This window comes from Eschscholzia californica, unplaced genomic scaffold, assembly GCF_041429995.1.
Source record: "Eschscholzia californica isolate CP2 unplaced genomic scaffold, dmEscCali1.0.p SCAF_2, whole genome shotgun sequence".
NCBI classification, from domain to species: Eukaryota; Viridiplantae; Streptophyta; class Magnoliopsida; order Ranunculales; family Papaveraceae; genus Eschscholzia; species Eschscholzia californica.
In genome coordinates, this window is record NW_028238309.1 from 65237285 (window position 1) to 65248428 (window position 11144).

General features: G+C 35.4%; 1 protein-coding gene across 1 annotated transcript; it reads left to right on the forward strand.

The window, feature by feature from the left end:
* Positions 1–2060: 2060 nt before the first annotated feature.
* Positions 2061–10523, forward strand: LOC147560393 (homeobox-leucine zipper protein PROTODERMAL FACTOR 2-like). The gene is made up of 11 exons (XM_086658007.1): positions 2061–2327; positions 2442–2554; positions 6468–6656; positions 6743–7153; positions 7257–7355; positions 7892–8092; positions 8187–8358; positions 8576–8847; positions 9215–9310; positions 9430–9814; positions 10214–10523. The coding sequence occupies exons 2-10, from the start codon at positions 2492–2494 to the stop codon at positions 9790–9792; spliced, it is 1866 nt and encodes a 621-aa protein (XP_086514133.1). The 5' UTR covers positions 2061–2327; positions 2442–2491; the 3' UTR covers positions 9793–9814; positions 10214–10523.
* The last annotated feature ends 621 nt before the right edge of the window (positions 10524–11144 follow it).

The window sequence follows — 11144 nt, forward strand, 5'->3', positions numbered from 1 at the left end:
ATAAGTTGTTACGGGAAGTTACTAACTGAAGTCGTATAGTTCTCTAGGTTACTCTTCATTGATTGAGAGCTAATCATGTGATAAAGAAAAATATTCTCTATATTTAAAATTCAGGGTTTCTATATTTTGGAAGATATTCTATAGTTATTTAATATTAGGAGTTTCTATATTTTAGAGTTTCTAAATGATTTATGAGTTTCTCTATTTCTACATTTCTAAATACTGAGTCCTAATTGAAGTCTAATTAGGAGTCCTAGTTGGAGTCTAAATTGTCTAGTTGTAGCCTATATATATATATGGCTGAGTTCATATTAGTTAGGATATATTAATCTTGAAGTTATTTAATAAAGTTTTCTATTAGTACTATGTTTATCTTTGGCTGGCCTAAAGAAGGACTTTAAGGTTCTTATCAATTGGTATCCAGAGCAAACGCTCTTATTATTCACTTTCGCATTACTTTTATCTTCGTTAGAGAACTTCGTTTATGATACAAACTCGAAAAGAAAAAAAAGAAAGAATGGAGAAGCAATTAGGTGAATTGGCGGAGAAGATGATTGAGATGACGGTAAATCAATCATTATTGATTGAGAATATTGATCGATTAGTCGAAAATAGAGAGATTGTATCTCAAAATGGTGATCGTTTTAAAGGTGAAAGATTATATTTTACACGGTTTGACGAATCAGAAGTGGAAGGATGGGTTTTTCAAGTTGAACAATATATTGAATCTGTAACACTGCACAAGACTAAAAGATTTAGTTTGCAATCAGTTACTTGGATGGAAAAACATTACAATGGTATCGATGAGCTAAAAGAGGTAGTTATGTGGATGGAAAAGCATTTAATCAGTTACTTGGATGAAAAAGATTCAGTCATAAATAATTTTATTCTTTTTAATAAGTCAAAGATCGACTTTTCTTATTGATTGTGTCGATTCTCATGATCAGGCTACAATAAGAAAAAAAATTAACGTTTTAACATTAATCCAATAGTCTCATGTTAGATAACATTCATTTTATATGCGAAAAGATATCATGTAGGAAATCAAAAGAACATTAATCAACGAATATAAGAATAAATCAATATTTCTAATTTCAACTTAAATCGTTTGAATCGGGACAAAAGATATCAATACTTCTAATTTTAACTTAAATTGTTCTTGACTCGGGACACTCACTGAGCTTGGTATTTTCATCTTTTGGGGTTTTTTTGAGTTATTATTCCGGGTCGGGCTTGGTTTGGTGTTTTCACCCGAATTTTGGGCCTTTGATTTTTGCTCTCTTGTGTATTTGCATGAGAAAAAAAAGATTCAAATAATAGACTTTTTACCTATTTTATATTAAGCTTGACCTTAAACCCAATAAATTTTTTATTTTGGGTCTACCTGTTACATACCAAGCTGAACAATATTGATCGATTGAGAATATTAATAGATTGGTCGAAAATAGAGAGATTGTATCTCAAAGAGGTGATCGTTTTAAAGATGAAAGATTATATTTTACACGGTTTGACGGATCAGATATGGAAGGATGGATTTTTCAAGTTGAACAATATTTTGAATCTGTAACACTGCACAAGACCAAAAGATTCAGTTTGCAATCAGTCACTTGGATGGAAAAACATTACAATGACATCGATGAACTAAAAGAGGTAGTTATGTGGATGGAAAAGCATTTAATCAGTTACTTGGATGAAAAAGATTCAGTCATAAATAATTTTATTCTTTTTAATAAGTCAAAGATCGACTTTTCTTATTGATTGTGTCGATTCTCATGATCAGGCTACAATAAGAAAAAAAATTAACGTTTTAACATTAATCCAATAGTCTCATGTTAGATAACATTCATTTTATATGGCGAAAAGATATCATGTAGGAAATCAAAAGAACATTAATTAACGAATATAATAATAAATCAATTTTTCTAATTTAAACTTAAATCGTTTGAATCGGGACAAAAGATATCAATACTTCTAATTTTAACTTAAATCGTTCATGACTCGGGACACTCACTGAGCTCGATTTCATACTTTTACTTGTTAAAAGTAGATAAAAATTAATCAGGCGAATGTCCATTCTTAGAATAACCCCATTAGAACCACTCTAGGAGCTTCTCTCTCTCCTATATATATATCTCTCTACTTCCACCTCTTGGCACTTACACTTCTCTTGCTCTAAGCAGACAACTATCACTCCCCTCTGTCTCATCTTCTCCAACCCCCACTCTTTCTCTCTCTCTCTCTCTTCAACCAAGTTGAAGATAATCTGAAAGATTGAAACTTGGACTCCTCCAAGATCTTATGGGCGTTATCTTCTGAAGAAAAGTTTGGTAGTCAACTCTGTTTTCTCTCTCTACCCACTTGCATTGTTCTTTTGTTGTTGATTGTATTGGTCATCTCTGTTTTTTCATAACTTGTAATTATTCTATTTGGTCTGCTCACAGGTGTCTAGAGAGAGAATCAAATTAACACAAGGAGAATCTTATAATTCCAGATGACAAGCAAAGGAAGGTGTTGGGACAAATTTTGGTTCCAAAACAAGCCTACCCAGATGAAGGTAAAAGAAACATGATTTTTTTTGTTTTGAGAATTGAAACATGGAATTTCCCCCACAGCTAAGACTCTAATTTGACATGTACCACCCACCCGACCCCTTACACCAACACCTCATAGAAGATGTAAGCACGATAACCACCTATTTCAAACCGATAATGAAAGAGGTTTAAAGTCCAACAACAAAGATGTTGGAAATAAACTTAGACAAAAGAAAAAGAAGGAGATGGCTAAAACTCTTTACTCTATTAACTTTCTTTCTCACTTCTTGCTTAAAACAAATTACAAGCTTGGGTATTTATAAATGCCCAAGTTAATTCTAAATTGCTTCTAAGTAAATGCAAAAGACTTTCGACTTTCTAAATACCATAACCTAAGTAACTACTACTACCATAATACTAATACTTAAATATTATAATTTAGTGCATAATAATAATATATGAAACCTTTTTTGATTCATCTTCCAACCATTATCTTCAACCAATAGTAATTGATACCTATTCAATTTGGTTTAATTTCCAACAGTGCCTCCCCTAAACCAAATTTTTTTCCAACACCCATACTTGCAACCTTTCTCTTGAAAGCTTCTCCACTTATAGGTTTTGCGAATACATCTGTCAATTGATAATTTGTCATGCCATACTTCCTTGGTACAATCTCCTCCTTTTTTTTGTTTATAACCTTTTGCTACAAGCCTAGCCTTGTATTTGTGGATAGAGCCATCCAGATTCATCTTTGTCTTATAGATCCGTTTTGCACCAATTAAATTCTTGTTTGGAGGCAAATCAGTAAGCTCCCATGTTTCATTTTTTTCAATTGATTTTATTTCTTTGTCCGTGGCTATTTGCCACTTTTCTTCTTTAGATGCTTCATCATAGGAAATTGGATCTTCACCTGCAAAGAAAGCAAAAAAATATAGCATTATCTGGATCAATAGGGTTAGTTGAGTCATAAATTTCCCTCAAGCTCCTTGTCTTCTTTGGTGGTTTACTTTGAGACGAATAATCATTTGATTGAATATTAGAAGATGAAGGGATTTCACTACCATTCTCATCTTCAATTATAGACCAATTAGGACCCTCACTTTTTGATTCAAAAGTACCACTTTCATCAAATCGAACATCTCGACTAATCACTATTTTATTTGTTTCTGGATTGTACAATTTATAGGCTTTGCTCCTCTCACTATAGCCTACAAAAATACATTTTTCTGATTTATCATCCAATTTTTTTCTTAGTGCATCTGGAATGTGTGCATAAGCAACACAACCAAAAGTTCTCAAATGACCCACATTCGGCTTAACCCCATACCATGCTTCATGAGGTGTGCAATTTCTCAAGCTTTTAGTAGGAGACCTATTAATCAAATAAACTGCACAAGAAACTGCTTCAGACCATAAATCTTGTTGCAAATGTTTTTTCTTAAGCATATATCTTACCATTTCAACGATTGTACGATTTTTCCTTTCACTCACACCATTTTGTTGTGGTGTGTATCGTACAGTCAACTCATGCCTTATACCAAATTCTTTGCAATATGTTTCAATAGGAAGATACTCACGTCCCCTATCAGTTCTTAAAATTGTAAGTTGTAAACCAGAAAATTTTTCTACCCTCGCTTTAAATTCTTTAAAAGCTTGAAATGATTCAGATTTTTCTTTCATCAAATACACCCAAACTTTTCTTGAAAATTCATCGACAAAAGTGATAAAATATTTGTTACCTCCATTGGACTCAGGAAATAGACCACATAAATCTGAATGTACCTATTCCAATGGCCTCTTTGCTCTCCAAGTATTTTTTTTCGAAAATGGTTCTCTATGTTGCTTACCGAGTTGGCATTCTTCACAAACTTCTTTTGTTTCATAAATGGAAGGCAACCCGTCAACCATATGCTTCACTTTTAGCAATTTCAAACTTCCATAGTTCAGGTGTCCATACCTATCATGCCACAACTTACAAATTCCATTGTTATGAACAACTGAAAAACAAGACTTGTTAGCAATTTGGAGTTCAAGAGGAAACATATTATTTGGTGTTACTCTAATTTTTGCAACAAGTTGATCTTTTCTTGATAACAAACAAGTATTGTCATGAAAATGAATATCATATCCTTTCCTTAACAAATGACCAATACTAAGCAAATTATTTTTCAAGCCAGGTACATAATAAACTTCTGACATTTTTTCAATATTGCCAGATTTTGTCTGAAAAGAAATTTCACCAATACCTCTTATTTTATAGGTTCTAGCATCTCCAATTTTCACCTGTCCACTGTCTGACTCAATTAATTTTGAGAACAAATTTCGATTACCTGTCATATGCTTGCTAGCTCCACTGTCTAAATACCAAACATTATCAGTTACATCAGTATCATGATAACATGCAAGTAACAAAGTTTCATTTGGATCTTTTTCATTTGCATCATTATTATTTTCATGCATAAAACTAGATTCATCATAGTTATCTTGTTTATACCGACATTCTTTAGCAGTATGACAATTATAACATTCAAAATATCCTCTACCTCTTCCTCTTTAATAACCACGACCTCTATCTCCATTATAGTACTGATTTTCAGTAACCTCTTTAGTATCAAAGTTGTTTGAGTAAAAATTACTTCTTCCTCTACCACGAAAACCTCTTCCTCGAAATTTTTTACCACGACCGCGGTAAGAACCACGGTCTCCCATATTTGTAATTTGGGTTTTTAGAGCTTGATCGGGAAGACTAGGATTTCTTTGGTTAATTCTAAACTCATGTGCTTTTAGAGTTCCTTGTAAATCTTCTAAAGAAAGTGAAGAGAGGTCTCTTGATTCTTCAATAGCCACCACTACAAAATCAAATTTTTGTGGTAAACTACGATGAATTTTTTCAACAATTCTTTCATTTTCCAAAATTTCTCCATTAGATGCCATTTGATTAACAACATAGTTTACTCTTGTAAAATAATCAGAAACATTTTCATTTTCCTTCATTTCCAATTTTTCAAATTCCGATCTCAATCCTTCGAGACGTACCTTTTTTACCTTTTCCTCACCTTTGTATGCAATTTGAATAATCTCCCATGCTTGCTTTGAAGTTTCAGCTTTAGCAATTCTTTCATAGACTGACTTCTCAATTGCTTGATAAATATGAAACAATGCTTTGTTATCTTTTTTCTTGTTTTCATTCAACACGGTTTTTTGGACCATCGTTAGAGCCGCTTCATTTTCAGGAATGGTGAAACCTTCCTCAACAAAACTCCATAAATCCATCGATTTAAGCAACACTTTTAAATTTTTGCTCCAATAATTATAATCCTCTCCATTGAAACGAGGAATTAGTGTAACCATATTGTTACTACTACTTGCCATCTCTCACACAACTTTTTCTCACAAATTTTTTTCTTCTCAATTTTTTTTCTCACTCAATTTTTTTTAACCTTGCTCGGATACCACTTTGTTGTAACGCCCCAAGCCTTAGCAGTTGCCGATATTGTCCCCGCTTTAACCACCTCACACAGGTACGGGGTTTTGTCCTTGGCGAAGGCACCACAAGCCTACCCAAAAGGCCTTGGTACTTACTAAGCTTGAGCTTACACATATACCCCAGTCTCTGGACACTCTTGTGAGCAATGTGGGACTATTACAATCCCCACCCTCAGCGAAGAGTCGTCCTCGGCTCTGATACCACTTTGTAACGCCCCAAGCCTTAGCAGTTATCGATATTGTCCCCGCTTTAACCACCTCACACAGGTACGGGGTTTTGCCCTTGGCGAAGGCATCACAAGCCTACCCAAAAGGCCTCGGTACTTACTAAGCTCGAGCTTACACATATAGCCCAGTCTCTGGACACTCTTGCGAGCAATGTGGGACTATTACATCTTAGTAGTTTTAAAACCTGCACTTGCTTCTAACCAACTTTTTTTTTGTCAGGGCCATAATGAGCGTTCAGAGATCTCACATTGGAGATTCGAGAATGAAACGCTGCGTAGCGAGATTACGAGTTTGGAAGAAGCACTCAACAATGCGTTGCTTCTCAATTGTTTATGCCAAACTTCTAACAAAGAAGTCTTATTTGAAGATTACAAATTGAGGGTCGAAATTGCTCGACTAAGAGAAGAGGTATAGCACATGAACAAGAGGTCTCTTTAAGATGTTTAGTTGATGTTTATTCTAACTAAATTTGATCCTTTTATTTTTGGTTGCAGCTCGCAAAACATGTAGGAGTTGGACAATCCACGGTGCTCAACCCAGTTCCTTCTCCCATTGCTCCGGGCGGCCTTGACCAAGGGGATGAAGTTGTTCAAACAAGCCCTGCAGGCGAGATTTATGGTGGGTCTAATCTCCCTAGATCCTTAAGTGTGTTGACTGACATAGAAAAAATCGTTGAGCTAGGGGATGCATCAATGGAAGAGCTGATGTATATGGTTCATTCGGGAGAGCCATTGTGGGTTCTAAGCGGTAATGGCTCTTATGAGATTCTAAATGTGGATGAGTACACGAGAACATTCTCAAGGGGAATTGGAGCAAAACCATTTGGGTTCAAAACCGAAGCTTCTCGATGTAGTGTTGATATTAACATGAGCAGTGTTAACCTAATCGAGATTCTTACAGATGTGGTATCGTAAACTTTTCAATGGCATTCATTTATTTTCCTTGTCCATATATTTTACTTTTAGAGCTTTATATATTCATTAACAAATTTGTATGTTTGATTGACAGGATAAGTGGCGTAGTGTATTTTCTGATATAGTTTCAGATGCCACGACTGAGGAAGTCCAGTCAACTGGTGATGAAAACTTGAATGGAGCAATGCAAATGGTATTTAAACTAGTTACAGTCAAATGAAACAAACATAGAGAGACAAAGTGCGAGTGTTTGTGTCGCGACCCAGTCCACGACGTACTGTCAATATTAACGTCCCCGTTTTTCACAAACCAAGACCCCGTCCCAAGGGAGACGTGTTTTGATCCTAGTGTGGGATCTCATCACCTAACCTAAAAGGCCTCAACATCCTAAGGTAATGGCATCTAGCCTATAGTCTAAGCTATGGATGCTCCCCTAAGCGACGTGGGAGAGAGAGTGTTTGTGTGATAGTCCCACATTAGTCAGGAGAAAGTCTGAAACCTGGACTGTAGGTGTTCCTTCAAACTTAGTAACTGACGAGGTTTTTTGGTGGGCTCGTGGAGCACTCACTAGAAACAAAATCCGGTACCCATGGACTTGGAATATCACAGAGAGAAAAAAAGATTTGCTGGCAACAACCAACTACCCATGGACTTGGAATATCACAGAGAGAAAAAAAGATTTGCTGGCAACAACCAACTGACTCTATTTTTCTTTTAATAATTTTTTAGATAACAGCTGAATTCCAAGTCCCTTCACCACTAGTTCCAACAAGAGAGAGTATGTTCCTTAGGTACAGCAGAAAGCATCTTGATGGAACTTGGGCTGTGGTGGATGTGACCTTGGACCATTTACATCCAAGCTCGACCTTGAAATGTCTTAAAAGGCCATCTGGTTGTGTGATTAAAGAAATGCCAAATGGGTCCTCAAAGGTGAACCTTTTTAAGTCTATTTAACCCTTATTATATTTCCCCTCAAAATAATAGTTAATTTCTCAAATGATGAATTTTTGTATGAACAATTCAGGTGATTTGGGTAGAACATGTAGAAGTAGCTGACACTACTTGTCACTATTTATATCAACCACTGGTTAACTCTACTCTTGCCTTCGGTGCCAAGCATTGGATTGCTACTCTTGATCGACAAAGCGAACGCCTTGCCAGTGTTATGGCTAGTAGCTTTTCCTTCCAAGATGCAGGTAGATTTTTTTCTGTGTGCGAAAAATTTTAATTTGTTACTTGCTGATTCCCTTTCAAACTGAGAACGGTCTAGATCGTAGTCAAACTTTCATCCTCTTTATTTTAATTAAATCGAAACTTTTTGTAGACATATCATGCCCGTTTATGTAAAGAGTTCATTGTCTGAATAACTTGAAATGACTATATAACATATACCATTTCTCACTGTATGTGCAGCGATAGCTAGTTTAGAAGAGAGAAAGGGATTGTTGAAGCTCTCAGATCAAATGGTGATGAGTTTTTTCTCTGGTGTTAGCGCTTCAGCTACCAATACCTGGACTACATTAAAAGGGCCTGACACTCAGAATCTGAGAGTAATGATCTTTAAGAACGTCAAAGACCAAGGAAGGCCAATCCGTACTGTGGTTAAGGCAGTCATTTCCATTTGCCTTCTAGTTCCACCAAAGAGGGTCTTTGATTTCCTTAGAGATGACAATTCTCGAACACAGGTAAGATTAGTATAAAGAAGTTGTTTTTGTTAAAATATATACTGAAAGATTTAGGTTTTGGGTGAGGAAAACTATATACCTCCATATTTATTTATACTGGAAGAGAAATACAATGGATGGAAATAAATAATGTAAATATAGAAATAATCTAATTCTAGTGTATTCATATCTTGGAGATATATATGAGAATATTTCCTCTGATTTATATCTTGGGCATTTGTTAAGTTTGTGGTCATCCAACTCAAAACCAATTGGCAATAAGTGAAGAGGACCTAGACATTATATTGCTGGTTGCTAGATACCCAATCTTCCATGTGGGACTATTCTCACAAAATCTAATGAATACACTTTTGTGTTTTTGTCATAGTGGGATACAATTTTAAGTGGAGGTGCTGTCCAAGAACTAACACATATTGCTAACGGCCGAGATCCAGGAAACTGTGTCTCTTTACTGCGTGCTTGCGTAAGTTTAATCTTTACTTCGTTTATACATCAATTATCCAATTTTTACAGAACGATATCAGAACAAAAATACCACGTACTAACTAGGCATAATATTGACTAATTTATAATGTCATATAGCATGGTGAAAATTCCACCCATAGTGACGTGTTGATACTGCAAGAAAGTGGTACCAGTGCGACAGGATCGTTCGTAATTTATGCTCCTATCGATCTTAGTGACAAAACTACAATTCTGAAAGGCGATCATGCATCTATCGTGCCTTCAGGTTTTGTTATACTTCCCCATGGAAATCCAACTCATAGAGGGGGAATTGTTGAGGGTGGTCAGGGTGGCAGCTCTATCCTCACTTTTGCTTTGCAGGTCTTAGTTGATTCAATTGATGCAGAAGAATTCCCTTTTAAATCAGTAGCAACTATCAATACCCTAATTTCTAGCACACTCGAAAGGATCAAAGTTGCAGTTGCTTGCAACAATGCATGAGAGCGGAAATTCTAACCAGTAGGTGAGTCTGCAATTCTAAGAATTTATCTTTCGTACTTATTATGGTATGTTCTAGGAAGCTGTAGTGTTTCCTTTTTCTCTAACTGAAATCTGACTTAAAGTCTGAATTGATTCGAGTCAGATTTTTGAATGTTGCTTTTGTCTGGACAAGTCTGAATGGCTGATTCGGGTTGGTTCTGGATCTACTTGATTCAGATTCAAACACGTCAAATTCAGAAAACGAGAAATAAACACCTCCCACGCCATAGTTTTTTGGACAACCGCAAAATATGTCATTAAAAAAAATCTCTAATATTTTAAAGTTGCCCTATTGTTTTCGTAACTTGGTTTTAGGGTTTCCAAAGGTGCTTAAGGCTTAAAATGAGATTTACTGAATGAGTATTCTTGTTTCTATTGGCAGTAAGAAACACAGAGAAAAATAAAGCAGATGAGTCAAAATAATACTAAAGAAGAAGGAACGAAAGAGATCGAAAGAAGTCAAGACGGGCATCAACCACTTTAAATAATAATCCTTGTTTTTTTGAACAAAGAAAGCTAAAGGGAGTTTAAAATTGTCTTAGGTTTGTCTTTGCTTTGTAACTTCGGATAGACTCCTAGGGTTTATCTCTTTAAGGTTTTCATGTTTTTGTTGTTTGATGTTTGTGGTGGCTGTCTTTTATTTCAATGTTTTTAGAAACTCAAATATCTCTTTCTAATCTTTAATCTCTCAATCCTTCTTCCTTAATTTATTTCTATTACAACTTTGTCATAAATTTTACTCTTCCTAAATTCATAAACCATGGACACATTTTAAATAAAATATTTGGACCCATTCGACATTTTTTTATATAGGTACTAACGTGAGGAGGAACCCTTTTGTTCTTCAAACTGGTTCTCATTTTCCAGAGTAGAGAATTTTTCATGGGGAAGAGAAGAGACTCCCTTCAACAAGAGAGCGTATTCTAGCCGGAGATGAAGATGAAAGTTGAAGTCTAGTCTTTTCCATCGTCAATATCAGATATACATCTCCTTCAGAAAGTGGAACTAATATTTCTAACATAAAGTTAGCGGAGTGTGATCTTTAGATAATATATTTTCGTTGTTAACATAATTCACTTCGTTCCAAAAAAAAAAGCATAATTCACTCCAAGCTCCCCATGCGAGACCCGACAGACAATTACCTATCAATACCATCCTTGACTTTGCTGCTCACGTCCAAGCCCAACAACTTATTTACGACCAAAAAAGTATCCTTTATGGAATTTCATTGTTCATGCATGGTCCAACCCTTTTCCCAAATGTTGACCAAAAGAGAAAGACAAGGGTGAGCTCCGCTTGACAACATTTTTTTT

Coding starts and splice junctions, on each gene's coding strand:
- LOC147560393 (XM_086658007.1), top strand. CDS start 2,492: ATGACAAGCAAAGGAAGGTGTTGGGACAAATTTTGGTTCCAAAACAAG. Junction 7,356..7,891: donor TGAATGGAGCAATGCAAATG/GTATTTAAACTA, acceptor ATAATTTTTTAG/ATAACAGCTGAATTCCAAGT. Junction 9,311..9,429: donor TCTCTTTACTGCGTGCTTGC/GTAAGTTTAATC, acceptor AATGTCATATAG/CATGGTGAAAATTCCACCCA.